General features: G+C 42.9%; 1 protein-coding gene across 3 annotated transcripts in view; it reads left to right on the top strand.

The window, feature by feature from the left end:
- The window catches only part of RGMB (repulsive guidance molecule BMP co-receptor b), a 61,583-nt gene that overhangs the window by 16,100 nt on the left and 24,836 nt on the right, over positions 1-20,647 (top strand). Inside the window, exons 1-2 of one of the 3 annotated variants that reach the window (XM_063453670.1) lie at positions 9,793-9,816; positions 9,854-10,350. In XM_063453670.1, the coding sequence (XP_063309740.1) occupies positions 10,245-10,350 (106 nt within the window). In that variant the 5' untranslated portion in view covers positions 9,793-9,816; positions 9,854-10,244. Of the gene's footprint in view, positions 1-9,792; positions 9,817-9,853; positions 10,351-20,647 lie in introns of those variants that run through there. The other 2 variants (XM_063453669.1, XM_063453671.1) reach the window with 2 other exon arrangements.

The following is a 20,647-nucleotide window of genomic DNA, read 5'->3' as shown; positions in this document are numbered from 1 at the left end:
ACCCCCCCTTTAATTAATACACCCCCTCTAATTAATAAACCCCCCTCTACATAATACTCCACCCCCCTCTAATTAATCCACCCCCCTCTAATTAATCCACCCCCCTCTAATTAATCCACCCCCCCTCTAATTAATACACCCCCTCTAATTAATCCACCCCCCCTCTAATTAATACACCCCCCCCCTTTAATGAATTCAGCCCCAGACATAAAATAACTACTTTATACTTACATTTTGATGATGCTTTGCTTGCCCGCCGAGTCCGACCACTAGGTGCCTCACCGCCCGGAAATGGATCCTTCCGCTGAAGATCCGTGAAGGCGGACTGACGGCGTTGCGCACGTCGTCATCACGTTGCGCGACGCCGCGGCCCGCAACGCTCCTCCCCCTCCTCCTCATAAAGAAGGAAGTCCCGCCGGTGTTTGGCCGCAAAGGTGCTGCGGCTGTGCGCAGCGTAAAGATGGGGGGTGACACATGACACTGGAAGTCATGGCACCCCCCTAGTCAGTGGCACCCGGGGCGGGCCGCCCCCCCCGCCCCCCCCTTAGTACGCCACTGGAGTAATCAGATCATCTTACCCCTTTATGAAGTCTAGGCTCATGTTTGGGGGATTGGGAGCTATAGTCACACTTATAATCACTACAGCGCTTGGGACTTGGGAGATTCTTCACAGATGTACTCAGTCAGAGTATACTGGGATCTGTTACAGACGGGGTAAAGACACACAAGAGAAATCCCAGCATGTCAGGGGGTTGGAGGGATTGGGACGAGTAAAATGCCTATGTTGAAATAAGCCGGTAAAAATAGTATGTTGAAGAACCGAATAGTGTCAGGAGAGAGAGAGAGTGAGCTGGGATATGGAGGCGAGGCGAGGGAAGTGGTGAGGGCAAAATGAGAGAAACGTGGCTCTCATTCTGGGAGAGCCATGTTTTCTGTTTTTTTTTGTTTTGTTTTTTAAACAAACTTTCCTTGAACCATGTAATGCCCGCTGAGTCAAAACCGCTAGACTGAACTGTAGTAATTAGACAGCCCTTTAAATTGTAGCCTGCTGTCCAAGCTTGGTTTCCCCATCCGATGACACCAGGGAACAGTCCCCAGTAAACACGTGTTTGCACAGTGCAGAGTGCACTAGGATCAAGCACAGAACACTAAAGCAGTGCTCAAAGTGACACAAGTAACATCCCTGGCACACTGAGTTCATGAATTTGGAAGTATCATCGGTAAGATATAGGTCATAACCTAACAAAAGGCACAGTAGGAAGGGAACAGGAGGTAACAGAACTATAGATAACAATAAACAGGCTAAACTACGCAAAGTCTAGGCCAGGTACTTGCTACTATTATGATATTGAAGTCAGGAATATAATCAGAACGTAGGCAAAAGCGAGAACGTAAGCTCATTGAGCAGGGCCCTCCACCCCCTCTGTTCCTGTGCATCCAGTTGTCTGGTTACAATTACATGTCTGTTAGTCCACCCATTGTACAGCGCTACGGAATCTGATGGCGCTATTTAAATAATAAAATAATAATAATAATAATAATAATGACAGAACATTCAGAAAGGGTCTTGACCCTAAAGAGGTACGGGTTTAAATGGTATCAGCTCCTGACATCATTACCTTGTGTCAGTTAGACATGTGGACTTGAGTAGTTTTGAAACCACAACAACTCTGTGTAAAACTATATAAAAGATACCAAAGTTGCCATTCTAGGCTCGAACAGTTTTAGAATGACGCAGGTGAAGACGAGATGCGACAAAATTGTGCCTAAAATGAAGCAAGTGCAGTGAAAGTGATGCTAATGCCCCAACCTTCGGCCCCTAAAAGCTGCATAAGTCATCTGTCATATAACATAGAAATATATAGCTGATCTCCACTCCACCAATCTCTATATTGAAATAAAGTGATACTGAAGTCACCATAGAATTACTTAGCATTTATAACTGCACATACCAATACACAAGGAGAAGAGACAAACCGTGCCAGTGGCTTTAATTTAACAAAGTGCTGCAATGCTTTTATGTTGCACTTTAATTTATACAAAGAGCTTTGCAAGACACCCGCACGTTTAAAATCTAAGGATATGTCTTCCACCGCAATAGCCTTACCATATTGAGTATCAGACGACAAACACTGCAGCTGCAAGTATTTCTCAAAGGAAGGAAAATATAAACTCATTTCTAGGTCCGCGCTTACACAACAGCAATTATTAGTTGCTACCGTAGGTTCATTAAGTTGAGAATTAATGAGAATTGACCAGGGATCTGGAATTGTTATTCCACAAATAAAATATTCTGCAAATTCGGTACATTTCCTAGATCTGCTCTTTTTCAACTAGAGTATTTTAGCCAAATTTGACAACTTTTCAGTCTTTTTATCTGTGGATCAAAACTCATAGTTTAGTGAATAACTCCCATATAATATTTGAGCATAAGAAATAGTTTTTTAGTAGCGTGTTGCAATATATATTTTTGGGGTGGGGATTAGATCAATATTCCGAGTTACATTTTAAAACACTGTGTGCATAGCCAAAAAAGAAAACTACTGTTGATGGTGATGCATAAACATCTGTCATTTTGTGGTTAGTTAACTGTTTATATTAAGCTGCAATCCAATTTAATTTGGCATAACCTCGCTTATGACTTGCAAAGCAATTACATGCATTCGTATTAGGATTTTATTTACATTATGCTCAGTTTTCCCCAGGAGAACTGACCATGGAGGGGGGCCTTTCTATTTTTTTTCCTAGTAAGTCAGCTTTGGTCAATATCCTAGAGACAGAGAGGGGCCCTGGAATGTTGGATGGGGATGGGGTGTGGAGCAAAGCAAACTTGAAACAGCCCATTCCACCCTCATTGGCCAATCAGAGCCACCCACAGGGTAAGGTTACATTCCGATATGGAAGGCTGGACAGCAGATCCCAGCATAGTCCTACAGAAGGCCTCTTGGATTAAGCAGGGAAGGGTAATAAAATGAGACCAGAATCCCTTCACCTGACTGTACTGCAAGGTCGCCACAATGTTACATGTTAATAGTGTACCGTGCCAACCTATGCATCATGGTCAGACTGGGCCACACATTGAATTATTGTTGGACTGCAATTCCCACCATCCGCAGCATGAGACTGGTTGCTGAACTCACAAGCAGCTGACAAGATTAAACTTTTATGTCTGTACAAATAAGCTTTCCCCTACCAGTCCTATCGGCCACAACCAGACGCTGGTTGCTGGGAATTTTAGTTCACCACTGCTAACTGATTTTAAGTGTGTTTGAATTTTCATTTGCTCTTCCTTTGTGTGAATGGTTAGTCATACTATAATATATATTTCCAAGACATCAACCAATGTGAATTTTTATTTTGATTTAAAAGAAAAGATTGCATGTTACATATTATTTAAAATTATATTTTGTAATGCACACATATAAGTACAGCGCTGCGGAATATGTTGGCGCTTTCTAAAAGCCAGTAATTGCTTAATTTTAGTGCTCACCCTTGGTCTGTGGTTGCAGCCATCTTTAGGTACTACAGTTCATCCAGTCCACAGACTATGCAGGTACTCAGGAGCGAGTGTACGTTCACATATCCTGAAATCACAGCCAAGTGCCAGGTATCTGAAAATGTTTCAGACTTTCAAATCGAGCGTGATCTTAACAGGTAATTGGTGCTTCAATCTGGCTATGGAGGACCAAAGATGGTTGCCCTCACAGACCATAGGTGACCCTGGAGAGTCACTGAAAAGTTAATATCAATGTATTAATTACAAAATTGTAAATACCATGACTATAATTCATGACATCCCATAATTTTAATAATATTAAAACATTTTGAAAATTTCCCTTTAACCTTAGTAAGCAAAACAAAACAAATGATTTAACCCTTGTGTGCCAAGGTAGTTGCTTATGCATTATTAACCCCTTAAGGACACATGACATGTCTGACATGTCATTTTTCCCTTTTATTCCAGAAGTTTGGTCCTTAAGGGGTTAAAGCAAACCATGTCTCAGATTGAGGAGGGTGGCAGGAGTAGCTGTTATTGGCACTGTGGTGGGAATGGCATACCTCCCAACATTTCAAATGGACAAAGGCGGACACTTTCACTTTAAGGGTGTGACCTGGGCTGTGGCCAGTGGCGGGAGAAATTTTAGGTGACTCATTAATGATAACTTTTCCAAGAAAATGTAACTTTAGTACAAGATCAATGTATCTTATTTACACAGATTGATTTCCAAACACATTTATTGCAGTTTAAAGACACATTACTGGGAGTATTATCGCTGTGCAGCTCTGTTATACACTCAGAAACACCAACAATATGGAAAAGAGGGAGATTTGGCCCCAAAATAGGGACTGTCCCTCCTAAATAGGGACAACTGTCAAAGAGGTGGTAGCAGCCAGATTGCAATAGGGAGGAGCAGCCGTTATTTGCAGCAGATTAGGAGTAGCCAGTCCAGGTATTGGGCGGAAGTAGTTATTACTGGCACCAGTGGGAAGAGAGAATTTAGGATTGGCCGACGGTGGGAATACAGGGTGCAGGGTGGCAGTATCTCTTATTGGCAAAGGGAAAGGATGAACTATTATTAGCAGTGACATGGGAGTAGACATTATTGGCAGCAAGGTGGCACTAGCAATTATTGGCAAGAGGGTGATAGTCGCTTTTACTGGAAGCTTGATGGGAATAACTATTATTGGCAGCGGGATGGGAATAACTAGTATTTGAAGTGAATGGGAAAAACTATTATTGTCTCGGACAGGAGCAGCCATTTTGGAAGCAAGAGGACTGGCAGGAGGTTGGATTGGCCAGGACTGGCAGGAGGTTGGAGTAGCCAGGACTGGCAGGAGGTGGGAGTAGTCAGGACTGGCAGGAGGTGGGAGTAGTCAGGATTGGCGGCAGTGGCCAGGACTGGCAGGAGGTGGGAGTGGCCAGGACTGGCAGAAGGTTGGAGTAGCCAGGACTGGCAGGAGGTGGGAGTGGCCAGGACTGGCAGGAGGAAAGAGTAGCAAGGACTGGCAGAAGGTTGGGGTGGCCAGGACTGGCAGGAGGTAGGAGTGGCCAGGACTGGCAGGAGGTGGGAGTAGCCAGGACTGGCAGAAGGTGGGAGTAGTCAGGACTGGCAGGGGGTGGGAGTGGCCAGGCCTGGCAGTGGGATGGCAGTAGATTTGGCAGGGCAGGAGCAGTGGTTAGAGTAAAGGGGGCCCAGGTTAAATAATTTTTTTGGGCCCCTCTCTCGCCAGGAAGGGTAAAGGGTAGATTGCTATCTGTCGCAGAAGTCCCAATGCATTGCCAGGTGGGGATCTACCATGTGCCCGTCCTTGCAGAGTTATATTTAGCATTGAGCAGTGTTTGTGTGTATGACTGCCTGCACGCTATTGTATGGAGTGGAGTGTTGTGTGTTTTTATGCAGGGCCGGCGCGTCCATATGGCGGCACAGGTTGGCGCCAGAGCAGGGAGGGCGCAAAAATCAGAATCCTCTGCCTCTGGCTGGGGACTCAAATTTTTCAATTACCTCACTCTCCCTGCAGCCATCATACAGCAGGCAGGATCTCGGCCAGCCTCTCCTGATAGTGTTTGTTATCGGTGGCAGGGTGGCAGTGTTTGATATCGGTAGCAGGGTGGCAGTATTTGCTATCATAGCAGGGTGGCAGTGTTTGTTATTGGTGGCAGTATTTGTTATCGGTAGCAGGGTGGCAATATTTATCGGTAGCAGTATTTTATAATGGTGGCAGAGTGAAAGTGTTTGATATCGGTAGCAGGGTGGCAGTTTTTATCGGTAGCAGGGTGGCAGTGTTTGATATCGGTAGCAGTATTTTTATCGGCAGCAGGGTGGCAGTATTTGATATCATAGCAGGGTGGCAGTGTTTGTTATTGGTAGCAGGGTGAAAGTATTTGATATCATAGCAGGGTGGCAGTATTTGTGATCGGTAGCAGGGTGGCAGTGTTTGATATCGGTAGCAGGGTGGCAGTTTTTATCGGTAGCAGGGTGGCAGTATTTGATATCGGTAGCAGGGTAGCAGTGTTTGATATCGGTGGCAGTATTTGATATCGGCAGCAGGGTGGCAGTATTTGATATCATAGCAAGGTGGCAGTGTTTGATATTGGTAGCAGGGTGGCAGTACTTATCGGTAGCAGGGTGGCAGTGTTTGATATCATAGCAGGGTGGCAGTATTTGTTATCGGTAGCAGGGTGGCAGTATTTGATATCGGTAGCAGCGTGGAAGTATTTGATATCATAGCAGGGTGGCAGTGTTTGTTATCGGTAGCAGGGTGGCAGTGTTTGATATCATAGCAGGGTGGCAGTGTTTGATATTGGTAGCAGGGTGGCAGTACTTATCGGTAGCAGGGTGGCAGTGTTTGATATCATAGCAGGGTGGCAGTATTTGTTATCGGTAGCAGGGTGGCAGTATTTGATATCGGTAGCAGCGTGGAAGTATTTGATATCATAGCAGGGTGGCAGTGTTTGTTATCGGTAGCAGGGTGGCAGTGTTTGATATCATAGCAGGGTGGCAGTGTTTGATATTGGTAGCAGGGTGGCAGTACTTATCGGTAGCAGGGTGGCAGTGTTTGATATCGGTAGCAGGGTGGCAGTGTTTGATATCATAGCAGGGTGGCAGTATTTGTTATCGGTAGCAGGGTGACAGTATTTGATATCGGTAGCAGCGTGGAAGTATTTGATATCATAGCAGGGTGGCAGTGTTTGATATCGGTAGCAGCGTGGCAGTATTTGATATCATAGCAGGGTGGCAGTGTTTGATATTGGTAGCAGGGTGGCAGTATTTATCGGTAGCAGGGTGGCAGTATTTATCGGTAGCAGGGTGGGAGTATTTATCGGTAGCAGGGTGGCAGTATTTATCGGTAGCAGGGTGGCAGTATTTATCGGTAGCAGGGTGGCAGTTTTTGATATCATAGCAGGGTGGCAGTGTTTGATATCGGTAGCAGGGTGGTAGTGTTTGATATCGGTGGCAGTGTTTGATATCGGTAGCAGCGTGGCAGTATTTGATATCATAGCAGGGTGGCAGTGTTTGATATCGGTAGCAGGGTGGCAGTATTTATCGGTAGCAGGGTGGCAGTGTTTGATATCGGTGGCAGGATTTGATATCGGCAGCAGGGTGGCAGTATTTGATATCATAGCAGGGTGGCAGTGTTTGATATTGGTAGCAGGGTGGCATTACTTATCGGTAGCAGGGTGGCAATGTTTGATATCATAGCAGGGTGGCAGTATTTGTTATCGGTAGCAGGGTGGCAGTATTTGTTATCGGTAGCAGGGTGACAGTATTTGATATCGGTAGCAGCGTGGAAGTATTTGATATCATAGCAGGGTGGCAGTGTTTGATATCGGTAGCAGCGTGGCAGTATTTGATATCATAGCAGGGTGGCAGTGTTTGATATTGGTAGCAGGGTGGCAGTATTTATCGGTAGCAGGGTGGCAGTATTTATCGGTAGCAGGGTGGCAGTTTTTGATATCATAGCAGGGTGGTAGTGTTTGATATTGGTAGCAGGGTGGCAGTGTTTGATATCATAGCAGGGTGGCAGTGTTTGATATCGGTAGCAGCGTGGCAGTATTTGATATCATAGCAGGGTGGCAGTGTTTGATATCGGTAGCAGGGTGGCAGTTTTTATCGGTAGCAGGGTGGCAGTGTTTGATATCAGTGGCAGGATTTGTGATCAGTAGCAGGGTGGCGGTATTTGATATCATAGCAGGGTGGCAGTATTTGATATCGGTAGCAGCGTGGAAGTATTTGATATCATAGCAGGGTGGCAGTGTTTGATATCGGTGGCAGGGTGGCAGTATTTGATATCATAGCAGGGTGGCAGTGTTTAATATCGGTAGCAGGGTGGCAGTATTTATCGGTAGCAGGGTGGCAGTATTTATCGGTAGCAGGGTAGCAGTATTTGCTATCATTGCAGCGTAGCAGTATTTGTTATCGGTAGCAGGGTGGCAGTGTTTATCGGTAGTAGGGTGGCAGTATTTGTTATCGGTGGCAGGGTGGCAGTATTTGATATCGGTAGCAGGGTGGCAGTATTTGTTATCGGTAGCAGGGTGGCAGTATTTGATATCATAGCAGGGTGGCAGTGTTTGATATCGGTGGTAGGGTGGCAGTATTTGATATCATAGCAGGGTGGCAGTGTTTGATATCGGTGGTAGGGTGGCAGTGTTTGATATCGGTAGCAGGGTGAAAGTATTTGATATCATAGCAGGGTGGCAGTATTTGCTATCATAGCAGGGTGGCAGTGTTTGATATCGGTAGCAGGGTGGCAGTGTTTGATATCGGTAGCAGGGTGGCAGTGTATAATATCGGTAGCAGGGTGGCAGTGTATAATATCGGTAGCAGGGTGGCAGTATTTATCGGTAGCAGGGTGGCAGTATTTATCGGTAGCAGGGTGGCAGAATTTGATATCATAGCAGGGTGGCAGTATTTAATATCGGTAGCAGGGTGGCAGTATTTGCTATCATAGCAGGGTGGCAGTGTTTGCTATCATAACAGGGTGGCAGTGTTTGATATCGGTGGCAGGGTGAAAGTATTTGATATCATAGCAGGGTGGCAGTATTTGCTATCATAGCAGGGTGGCAGTGTTTGATATCGGTAGCAGGGTGGCAGTGTTTGATATCATAGCAGGGTGGCAGTGTTTAATATCGGTAGCAGGGTGGCAGTATTTATCGGTAGCAGGGTGGCAGTATTTATCGGTAGCAGGGTGGCAGTATTTGATATCATAGCAGGGTGGCAGTATTTGCTATCATAGCAGGGTGGCAGTGTTTGCTATCATAGCAGGGTGGCAGTGTTTGATATCGGTGGCAGGGTAGCAGTATTTGTTATCGGTAGCAGGGTGGCAGTATTTGTTATTGGTGGCAGGGTGGCAGTATTTGATATCATAGCAGGGTGGCAGTGTTTAATATTGGTAGCAGGGTGGCAGTATTTATCGGTAGCAGGGTGGCAGTGTTTGATATCGGTAGCAGGGTAGCAGTATTTGTTATCGGTAATAGGGTGGCAGTGTTTTATATCGGTAGCAGGGTGGCAGTGTTTGATATCATAGCAGGGTGGCAGTGTTTAATATCGGTAGCAGGGTGGTAGTATTTATCGGTAGCAGGGTGGCAGTATTTTTTGGTAGCAGGGTGGCAGTATTTATCGGTAGCAGGGTGGCAGTATTTGTTATCGGTAGCAGGGTGGCAGTGTTTGATATCGGTAGCAGGGTAGCAGTGTTTGATATCGGTAGCAGCGTGGCCGTATTTGATATCATAGCAGGGTGGCAGTGTTTGATATTGGTAGCAGGGTGGCAGTATTTATCGGTAGTAGGGTGGCAGTATTTATCGGTGGCAGGGTGGCAGTATTTGTTATCGGTGGCAGGGTGGCAGTGTTTGATATCGGTAGCAGGGTGAAAGTATTTGTTATCGGTAGCAGGGTGGCAGTGTTTGATATCTGTGGCAGGGTGACAGTATTTGATATCATAGCAGGGTGGCAGTATTTGATATCATAGCAGGGTGGCAATGTTTGATATCGGTGGTAGGGTGGCAGTGTTTGATATCTGTGGCAGGGTGGCAGTATTAGATATCATAGCAGGGTGGCAGTGTTTATCGGTAGCAGTATTTGTTATCGGTGGCAGGAAATGGTTGTGGGAGGTGGTAGAGGCTGGGATGGACGAGGTGGTGTCTGTGTGTTGTAGGAGGTGTCTGTGAGTTGTAGGAGGTGGTTGTGGGAGGGGGTTAAAGCTGGGATGGAGGAGGTGGTGTCTGTGTTGTAAGAGGTGGTGTCTGTGTGTTGTAGGGGGTGGTTGTGGGAGGTGGTAGAAGCTGGGATGGAGGAGGTGGTGTCTGTGTTGTAGGGGGTGGTTGTGGGAGGTGGTAGAAGCTGGGATGGAGGAGGTGTCTGTGTGAGCAGTGCAGGCCCGGTAGCCGCCCCATACTCTGAGCCTCCTCCTTCCCGCACACTGAGCCCGGACAGCTGCGGCTTCACCCAGGATCCTCTAACAATCTCTCTCTTTATTCTCCTCTCCTTCCTCAATACATTTATTTGTATCTACTTTCCCCCATCCCTCTCTCCTCCGCCCATCCATCCCGATCATTGTTTGGTACTTTTACTCATTTTCTGATTTTTATATTTTTCTGTATTTTTTTTTTTTTTTGATCTCCTGTAAACTTTGCGCTGGTAATAAGGAAGAAGAGGAAGCGATTTGCCCCCGGAGCCGTTTTGCCCCCCTTGATCCCCCCTAACGCCGCCGCTGAGCCCACCTGCCCAGCATTGCGACCTGAATGGATGGGTATGGGGAAAAGGGCCGCACTCTGCTACCCCGGGGCTGACCGCCGGTGTACCCTGGGCCCCCTGCACCTCCTCCTTCTGCTGGCTCTCTGGGGGGACACAGGTAAGAACCCTCACACTCACCAAGGTTCTACTGTCTCTGTTACTGTATCTGCTGAGGATTCCAACTCTCCCCATGCTCAGCCCACACTGGACTTTCTTTCTCTGTGTGTTGGGAGTTGCAATCTTGAGCAGCTGAAAGGATGTGATTTACTGATCAATGCACTCTGGGAATGGGGTAAGATTACATTTGACTTTAATGGGGGTTGTCATTGCCTGGATCAGTCAGGCATAGGGGAGACTAAATGTACTTTGAGGAGTTAAATGATCTGTAAATCAAGGGTGATCTGCAAATCTTCTTAAATAAACAATGCTTTCTAAACAATGTTAATGTTCTTAAAAACTGTATATTTATTATTAAATGTGAATGTTTTCATTATATACACATACAGTACCCTCTATCACTGTGAAGTTTCTATAATGTGTTATTGTATTACCAGCAGCAGATACATTGTATTATGAGGGCTCTGCCTGGCACTGTGACTTTGCACAGTCAGTCTCCAGAGTCTCTAACTGTAGAGACTGCAGTGCCTAGTGGTCCTTAACTTTCCCTCCAGACTGACAACATGTCACCAATTGTGTCCAGTCCCGCACCTCATGGCTGCTGTGCAAGCTGCCTGCCTGGCCCCATTCATTATCTAAGGGTACCATGGCAGTGAGCACTGTGGGACAAGTCACTCCAAGATCTGCCTGGAGAACAGTCCCTGAGATCCAGTGTTGCTTAGTACTAGGCCTCTGAGTATACATACTTCATTACATATGTCTAGAAAATGCTGCGTTCTGTCAAAATATATAAATGTATTTCTTTTTGTGCTAAGTATGAGAAGGTATGGTACATCGAAGAAGGCCACAGGCCAATGCAATTGCTGTATTTTATTGCAGTTTTATGGCTCTTCATTCATTTATACGAGTTACAGCATTTTTTTTTAACCCAGTAGGGAAATGGGACTAAAGAAATCCATCTATATAATGATATCCCTGACATGTCGCTGATGAAGGACTATATATATATATATATATATATATATATATATATATCTATAATCTCACGTAGTAATGTTTTTACTCCCATTATTTGCTATATGAATGCAATTATCCAGTGATTTGGCTTGTAACACTGAATATATTCTGTAGTTGGTTGGTGATAAATAAAAACATTGTACATTCTGTGACCTCTCGTTCAGCTCTGGATTAACTGTAACGCCAAATCTCACTTAGCCGGTTACTCTTCAATTTGTGTCAGTTTAGACACTCATATCACTGAAACACAGAGCATACTCTAGGCTTTGCAGATAAAATAGATACGTTATGATTTTACCATTTTTATCAGTAGCATTAGAGCAGCAACATATTCTGCAGCACCTTACGATTATAAAATGGGGATATATTGACAACAAATAATTGACATACAAAAAAAATAACAAGACTAGGTGGAGGTGAGTACAATCTACGAGGACAGGGTAATGACATACAAGAGAAATAACAGAATGTCAGAGAGGAGGTCGAACTGATTGAAAAGAACCCTACAAAACCGCTATTCAATAAAATGTTTCTTTTCCACTTTTTTTTTCCTGTTAATGGCTGGAGATTGCTTTAGCACATATCCAAATAGTGGTAATGAGTCTGCGGATATGAGTTTGCAATGAGCGGGCCTGCTGAGTGAACGGCACATCTGGATATTAGCTATACAGTGATTGCTGAGGCATATGCTGTCCAAGTGTGTATTGGGAGGTGTATAAGTCTGTTACCATACAGGGGGCTCAGCTGGAAGAGACACTGTTAATAGGCTTTATGCTCAGGGGCAGAACAGATTTCCCAAAGCTGTGATTGCGTTTTGATTGCAGCAGGATGCTCATGTAAATAAGCCATCACATGTTTATTTCAGTGCTTTTATTTTTTATTTTTCCATTTTTTTTTTAATTATATATTTTTTTATATTACACGACATTATCACGATTGACTGAAAAAAGCCATTAATTATTGTCTGTCAGTCTGGCTATACCACGGTATCTGTTTATGGAATCCATGTAGCTTAAGAATGTTTGTTTTTATTTTGCTTTTTGTATCTAGGCTTTGGAGTGCCTGAAGGTTGATACCACTTTGATTTGCACTAAGATGAATACGTTTTTCTAGCCTCAAACTTTATTTAACCTTTTTGTTTACTCCAGTAACCAAGCAATCGTATAAAAATGCATAAACTGATTTTTAATTTTATTTATTAATTTTTCATATTTGCATCCAAATGCTGCAATCAGTCCAGCCCAGCCATCTTAAACTCAGGCCCACCAGATGTTTCTGAACTACAGTTCCCCCAATTCTCTGCTAATCTATTGCATTTAACCCCCTAAGGACACATGACACGATTCCCTTTTATTCCAGAAGTTTGGTCCTTAAGGGGTTAAGGAATTCTGGGTAGCGTAGTACTGTAAGTCGTCAACATTTGGTGGGAGGGTAAGCGTTTGAGATCTCTGGTCTAGCCAGATTGAACTGACATTCGTTTTTAGTCAGACATGTTGTGCATTTTTTTTTTGTTACTTGATGTAAAATTGCTCACATGAATGAAAGCGTTAAATTGTGGCTCTTATGTATGGAGTATAATGATTCAGATGTCCCACCTTTCTCTACCTCCCTCTCTCCCCCCCCCCCCCCCCCCCCCCCCCCCCATTCCTATCCTGGTGTTTGCTGAATTCAAGACTGAGATCAGATTTCCTGCAGCTACAAGGAGAGAAGAGAGCCTTGTGCTAGTTCTGCTGTTGATGGGAGTAGGAAAGAATTTAACCCCCGATAGACATTTTGTAAAGGATATACCGGTAGATATGGTTTTCAGGCAAACCATTTGCTACCAAGTTGTTCTTGCTGGCGGTGAATAAATAAAGCGATTTTATAATGACTGAAAACTCAATAATATAATAATACTATAACGTGTGATTTATTTTTCTTTGTGTTGTACAACTCTTGTACATAAAAGGTTAATAGCACAGAGTTCCGTGTCAGAGCTAGACAGTCTTCTTCATTCTTGCTCCTATGGATTGTTACTCTCAGAACTCTGCACAAGCATGATGAGAGTTGTAGTTCACCTAGTGATTAGACTGTGCCTTTGGTAATTCACTGGCGAAGACAAATAGTCTGTAGCAGTCTCTGGATGCTTAACGAGTTTGTGAATAGGATACTCCTCTGAAGGCCCATGTAATCTGTAAAACAAATCATAACAATGTATTTGTATTTTGCAAGAACTAGTAGTTTTGTATCACAGCAGTTGTTTGAATTTGAGTTGGGGATTAAGTTTCTCCTTCCTGGCAGCAAAGGGTTAAGAGGTTAGAACTACATTGTAGAATTTCTGAGACATGCAGGGTCCACATATGTGATTTGACCTTTGTAAAACAGTTCTGATATTTGTGGCTTGTGACTAATTTGAACAGTTTGTAGGGGGCTGGTTGGCTGAGACGTACTTTTGTTCAAGATCATTACCTTGAATAATTCCTGCAGCGATTAGCTGGGGAAAAGGTTGAAGCAGGGTAATCTAAATCTGATCAACAAAGCCTGATTATCTGTTAAATGTTTACATCTGGGTCTCTATCACCCGCTTTATTAGATAACCGCAGAAGCAGTGAGGGGTATTTGAGTATATTTTTTTCAAGAGCACTAGGAACAGGGAAAAAAAAAATCTTTTTCCATTTTCACTTTATTAAATATGATTACGGAGTTAGTATAGAAAACAGGATTAAGGAAAATGTGATTTAAAGACGTTTATTATAATTCTAGTGTGGTGTGTGTTTTATATATAATATCACTGGTTCTTAAATAGTTAAAAGCAGACTTTGCTGTGTTATACTTGGTTGGACATTGTCCAAGTTATACAACAATATATTGCCAAATCCTTGTGCACTTTAAACCAGGCGGTGGAATGCCTGGTGCTTGGTAGACTTGCAGCTGTGAAACTACAAATCCCATGATGCCTTGAGGCCAGTGAAGAATCATGGGAGTTGTAGCTAGGGCTTCTGGCTGTTCCTGATTTGATTTGTTCAGTAAGTGATATGACCGACATTTAAAGTCACTCTGTCACATGAAACGAGGAGCCAATTTGAAGGAGATATATGAATGTGCTCTATAGATTGCGGTGAATAGCTAGCAAATGTATAAATGCAAAGCTCGTACCTGAGCAATTTTTGAAGTAGTTCAGCAAAAATGTATTCTGTTTTTGCATGACCGGTGCACTGTTCCCCATATAACCTCTTCATGCAGAGTGGACCCATTTATAGCCGCATTGATTATGCCAAATTAACACTTCAATTTGATCAATGTTTGTTTTGTCCAACTTGAGTGGAGGTGATTGGCTGAGCGTGTTGGGGACCTCTAGTGGTCATGTTACCCTGTAAAGTGATTGATAGAATGCAAGCTCGATTGAGCAGGGTCCTCTTCAACCTATTGTTCCCGTAAGTTTATTTGTAATTGTCCTATTTATAGTTAAATCCCCTCTCATAATATTGTAAAGCGCGACGGAATCTGTTGGCGCTATATAAATGGCGATTATAATAATAATAGTTGATAGGGTTATTTTACTAAATTCAAAGAGAATTTCAAACTTAGTGTTACTTCAAGCACCACGATCAATTCACTGATTTGAAGTGGTCATAGTGCCCTAAGGTTGTATATTCCACTATGAAATGCTGCACATGCAGACTTTAACCCCTCTGTTTCTGGTTGTATAACTGCGTTTATGACAGCATTATTAGGACGTCATTAGCCACCCAAGAACGAACAAGAGCTAATGTGAATTCATGGCATATTTGGCCTCTGTCACCAGGACACACACAGTGTTGGAGTGCAGGTAAAGTTCTTTTGTTTGGTTTTATTTTGTTTGTAGTGGGGCAGGATGAAAAGGGTTACCCCCACCGAAACCGTATTTTCTTAAAAGGTCAAATAGCTGGTCTGGAAATATTCTATGCTCCCAGTTTGGCTACTCTGGCCTTAAATGTGAAATTCACTTTGAATTCTCTCTTTAGTAAATAAACCTATTAGATGAGTTTGGACATCAATGAGGCAGGCGTGAGTCACCATAACATCTAAATATTTAGCTTTACTAGAAAACCCCTAAAAAGGTGTCAGTGAGAACTGAAATCTCGCTCTCTGCTTTCAGACCTTTGGAAGTATTTCAACTCTAGTTTGAAAAATTATAAATAAATGTATCCCATACAAACGGAATTCACGCCTTACCGTCTGAGTCTCCATTGCTGTATATGGCAGTATTTGTCTGTGAAGGCTGTTGCGCAGTGTGCTTTACTTAAAGTACACAGCACTATGTCGCTGCGTTTTTTTATTATATTACTTGGCAAACGTTTGTTACTTAGAGTACAGGTAAGGCAAATTATTCCTGAATAAAGGGAATAATTGTTTGTTCTTTGTATGACTGCCTTGACACAAACACCCACACCTGTGTAAAGGCTTATTCTCTAAACAGGGAATTATAAAAAGAGAATTGGAAAATATAGGTTAAAACCGCAAAGATGCCAATATCCTGAAAACTGGCATCTGACAGTAGTGCCCATAGGGTACATCCATACCCCTAACTGTCTCTATTTAGGAGGCACAATCCCTATTTTTGCATGGTCCAGTTGTTGTCTGCCAATGTCACATGTGCTGGGGATGCAACTAGCCCCCAGCACACAATTAAAGGGACTCCATAGTGTTAGAAATACAAAACGGTATTCCCAACACTGTAGTGCCCTCTGGTGGTGGGTGCAGGGGGATATAGGGGCCATAGTGGGTAACAGGTAGAGGGGCTGCTGGAGGTACAAGGGGCTGTAGTGGGTAGAGGGATATAGGGGCTGTAGTAGGTGTAGGGGTATGTAGAGGCGCTGTAGTGGGTAGGGGGATATAGGGGCTGTAGTGGATAGAAGTTAGAAAAGCTGCTGTGGGTAGACTGGCTGTAGTGAGTAGAAGGTATAGGTGCTGCTGGGGTAGAGGGGCTGCTGAGGGTAGAGGGGCTGCTGATGGTAGAGAGGATATAAGGGCTGTAGTGGGATATAGAGGCTGCTGGGGGTAGGGGGATATAGGGGCTGCTGGGGGTAGGGGGATATAGGGGCGGTAGGGGGGTATAGGGGCTGTAGAAAGTAGGGGGGTATAGGGGCTGTAGAAAGTAGGGGGGCTGTAGTGGGTAGAGGGGCTGAGCCTTACCTTTAGCCAGAGAGGAGGAAGCATGCTATCTTTCCCTGAAGTGCTGCCTGTAACAGTGATCAATCAGGCAGCTCTGCACGGCTCCCTTAACTTTTGACACATGATGTCCCTTCCTATGTAAGGAGCCACACAGAGCTGCCTAATTGATCTTTTACAGACACCTCTCCTAGTGTCTTTATCTTTCAGGCGCAATTAGAGGCGGCCTAGTGGGTCTTTGGGAGGCCCAATAGCTGTTTTTCAGTTTGCCATGATGGGGCTGTGTGGCAGAACAAGGGGAGAGGGGACAAAAGAAAAGAGAATGTATTTTTATTTATTTTTTTGGGCAATGACTGACTGCAGACTGGCTGGGGAGATTGTTGGACTCCCCAGCCAGCTGTTCCTTTCCTGCACAGCGGGCAGGCCCCCAAGAGCCTCGGGCCCATGGTCCATGACCGATTTTGCCCGAGTGCTCAGTTCACCCCTGGACAGGAGGGCCTAAAGTGCATGCGTACAGAGCTCTGCAACTGCATTAGGCCCTCCCCATAGCAAAGTATTGAATTAATGCTTCCCTATGGGGATTTCACTGATGCTGGATGTCTTCATGCAGAGGGTGAGGATGTTCAGCATCATTTAGGATACCCAGAGTATGCTAGAGTCCCAAAAGTGCCTATATTGACTGTTTGACAGCCACTAAAGGCGGTCTTAGTCCTGCAAGGTAATTATTAAAGTTTCTCAAAAACTAATGACTTACATTGCAGGACTAAATGGGACAAGGACACCGCGCACACAGACCACTTTAATAAGATGAAGTGGTCTGGGTGCCTATTGTGTTCCTTTAACAGAAGCTCAGTTTCTGCAGCGTCTTCATGCAGAAATACTGACTCCTACCACCATGACACTTCAAATCACTCTGTGTAAATAAGATACATTGTTCTTGTTCTGAATTACATTTTAGTACCATAAAGTGTTATTGGTAAGTCATCTAAAATCTTTCAGCAGAGCTATGTCTCTGGCCACAACCCTAAAATTAAAGTGTCCCTCTTAAAATGTTGGGAGGAGTGCATTCCAACTGTTTCAGAACTGCAATTGTTGTGATGCTCTGACAGACACTCCTGGGATATGGAGTTTAAAAGGATACTCTAAGCATCAAAACAACTTTAGCTTAATGAAGCAGTTTTGGTGTGTAGTTCATGCCCCGACAGTCGCATTACTCAATTATCTTTAATTCAGAAGTTAAGTAAGTTTTGTTTGTTTTTTATAAAGTCATAGCCACGCCTACCCTGGCTGTGACTCATGGTTTCATTTTCAATCAGATCTGACAGCACAATTTGTTCATTGTAGAAGTTTACATCTTCTGCTCTGTTTAATCACAGACAGGAGGCCCTTTTTCGATCACTTTAAGAAATATGATTCTTTTTTTTTTATTTTTTTTTTTAAATGTGTAATCTTTAGCTGTAAATTTTCAGAACTTTTTGATAAATGTCTTCCCATATCTTTGCTTAGATTCACTATATTATTTCTGCTTTTTAGAACAGTTATAGAGAAAAGACTAGATAAATACAATATATATTAAATCAGGAATGCCGTTTGATGGGTTGAAAACCGAAATAGCCAATCAGAATCCAAGAAATCATAAACTAATGGAAGATTAGGTCTCTTTAATGTAGAGACTGGGGAGAAGAACCTTCAGGCACAGTCAATTGCCAACCCGCTTTTACTCTTTATGTAAAAAGTTAACAGTGTTTGATATAAAAATATTATTAAAGGAACACACCGGGACCATAACGGCCTCATTGGAATTAAGTTGTTATGGTGCGAAGAGGTCCCTGGGCCACCCTCAAGGGTTTGTTTTTTCCAATATAACTGTGACTTTTGAATGTGCACTATTTTTCACAAATGCAAAGGATTTATGAATATTTCCAACACTTTTTCTAACAGGAAAGTGGCAGAATTTGTCCTCCACAGTGAATTTGGGGGTCGCCTAAAATGGAAATTTCTGTGAAATCTGGGGAAAAATTAATATGAAACAGAAAAGTCACACTTTTTAAATTACTTTAAATGTGATTAAAATAACAATGGATATTAATCTGCACTTTTCAGAAAACTTTAATACATACATATCACGCATTCATTTCAAGCCGTGCTCCTCTGTTGGTTGAGAAAGGCAGAGGAGGTCCGGAGATGCCGTGTTTTCTCCCAGGTATTGGTAAAGGATCGGGCTATCTTTGTGTAAGGCAGTTGTAGATCCGCATATTCTCTCAAACAGTCCTGTGCTAAGCTATCTCGCAGTGTACCCTGCGGGATCGCCAAATCTCTCTCAGCAGTTGGGGAATTCATAGACGGCCAGTTCTTGCAAACCATGGTGGTTGGTCAGTGGCTAACCTAACTGAAATGGAAGCAGTTCTGGGAATTGTCTTTGTTGCCATAGTGACCCAGCTTCCTGGTTTTGTTAAGTTCCATTTAACGATACATCTCCTTTATCATGTAAGAATTTAGATGGGTGTTTGCAAGGTCATACGAGTTAGTTTCGCTCTTACTGGTATTTGCTGGGACTTCAATAACATTACCTAAAATATATTAATTAACTTTTATTGTGGAACGATTGTAATGTGGTTTAAAAGCTTCACAAGCTCATAAGAGAAGATGGAAAGAAAAAATCTCTAATGATTACAAAAAGGAAAAAAAATAATAATATAATTAATGGTGAACGTACATCCATCTAAAAGCTCTTTGTGTTGGGTAATGTGTGGTGTTTATTTCACATCTACCCTTCCTGTCACTCAGAAAATGCCAAGAAGAGAGAGAGGTAGAACATAATCTCTTCTCTGGTGGCAGAGATTGCTGCAGGAATGTGAATTTAAAACCTCATAGTGTTTTGACAGCCCAGATTCCATTAGAGGGCCTTTTCTTTTTTCTTTTTAGTGCAATGGTAAGAATTCATCTCAAAAGCAAAGCCTTTTATTCACTAAAAAGTGATTGACATCTAACTTCCTGTATCTTCAAATTAGAAGCAGAAAAAGAAAAATCCAACTGTAAAGTACTTTGCTGATGGACATTTAAAACATATATATATATATATATATCTCTTTTATTGTCTAAATTGTCTTGTCAATTCAGATTTCCCAAGCAACACAAGCACAGAGTGATGTTTTTGACCCCAAATTATTCTACAATTTTCCTTTTGTAACCCTCCACAAAATCTTAATATGGAACGACACTCGCTGCATAGTGATTTCTGCATATTGGGAATTTGGTGATATAATTCATAAATCTGTTGATAAGCCGTATAAATAAGTAACTTGGCCATTTACAGAATGTTATAATTTAATCGAAGGTGCCATGCTGTGGTCTGCTAGAAAAACAAGATGGCTGCTACCCAGCACAGTTCTCAAGTTAGTCCTGTGTCAGACATCGGGACGCGGTGTGGAGGCGGCAAGCAAGGGGAGTTTTACCCAACTTTTTTAGGAGTGGTGCACCTAATGACTAATGTTCTACTGGACATTTTAAATAAAAAGGAACAGTTTTTTTAACCTGTAAACTGACACAAGAGTTACCTTTAATTTTTAGTTTCCAGACCTCACAAAAACATAGTAGCCAAATATAAATATCATTATTATATTATTAAAAATACTGGACAGTGACTGTTCCCAACGTGGATTTCTGATACGCCTTATAAAACAGTCATTTAAAAAAACAAATTATGATATGAATTTTTCCCCAGATTTCACAGAAATTTTCATTTTAGACGACTCCCAAATTCATATTTAAACCCAAAGTTGGGATTTTTAAGCCCTGACTTTGGGTTCAATTTATGGACAAATTTTAATAAAAGGTTTTCCCCTCACACACTTTTTTTTTCTGTTTAGCCTTTTTTTATTAACAATTAGATATAACCCTCTTTTATTGCACAGCATGAAGGCAATCTTGTTTAAAACTCGATGGCTTATGTAGACCTGTGTTTTCTGATCCCAACGCTAGGCTAGGCGATAGTCTTCTTTTAACCATGCATTACCTGTACTTCCTTAATGGAAATCAAATGTGGTGTAGGCTGCTTACTCACACATTTCATGGCCATTCTTGGCTTGATCCCCAAAACTGTTTGCTTTCTGCATTAGTTTGGCATTCTGACAGCCCCCCGCCCACCCCCT

This window comes from Pelobates fuscus, chromosome 5, assembly GCF_036172605.1.
Source record: "Pelobates fuscus isolate aPelFus1 chromosome 5, aPelFus1.pri, whole genome shotgun sequence".
NCBI classification, from domain to species: Eukaryota; Metazoa; Chordata; class Amphibia; order Anura; family Pelobatidae; genus Pelobates; species Pelobates fuscus.
This window is presented reverse-complemented; position numbering and strand designations above follow the sequence as displayed.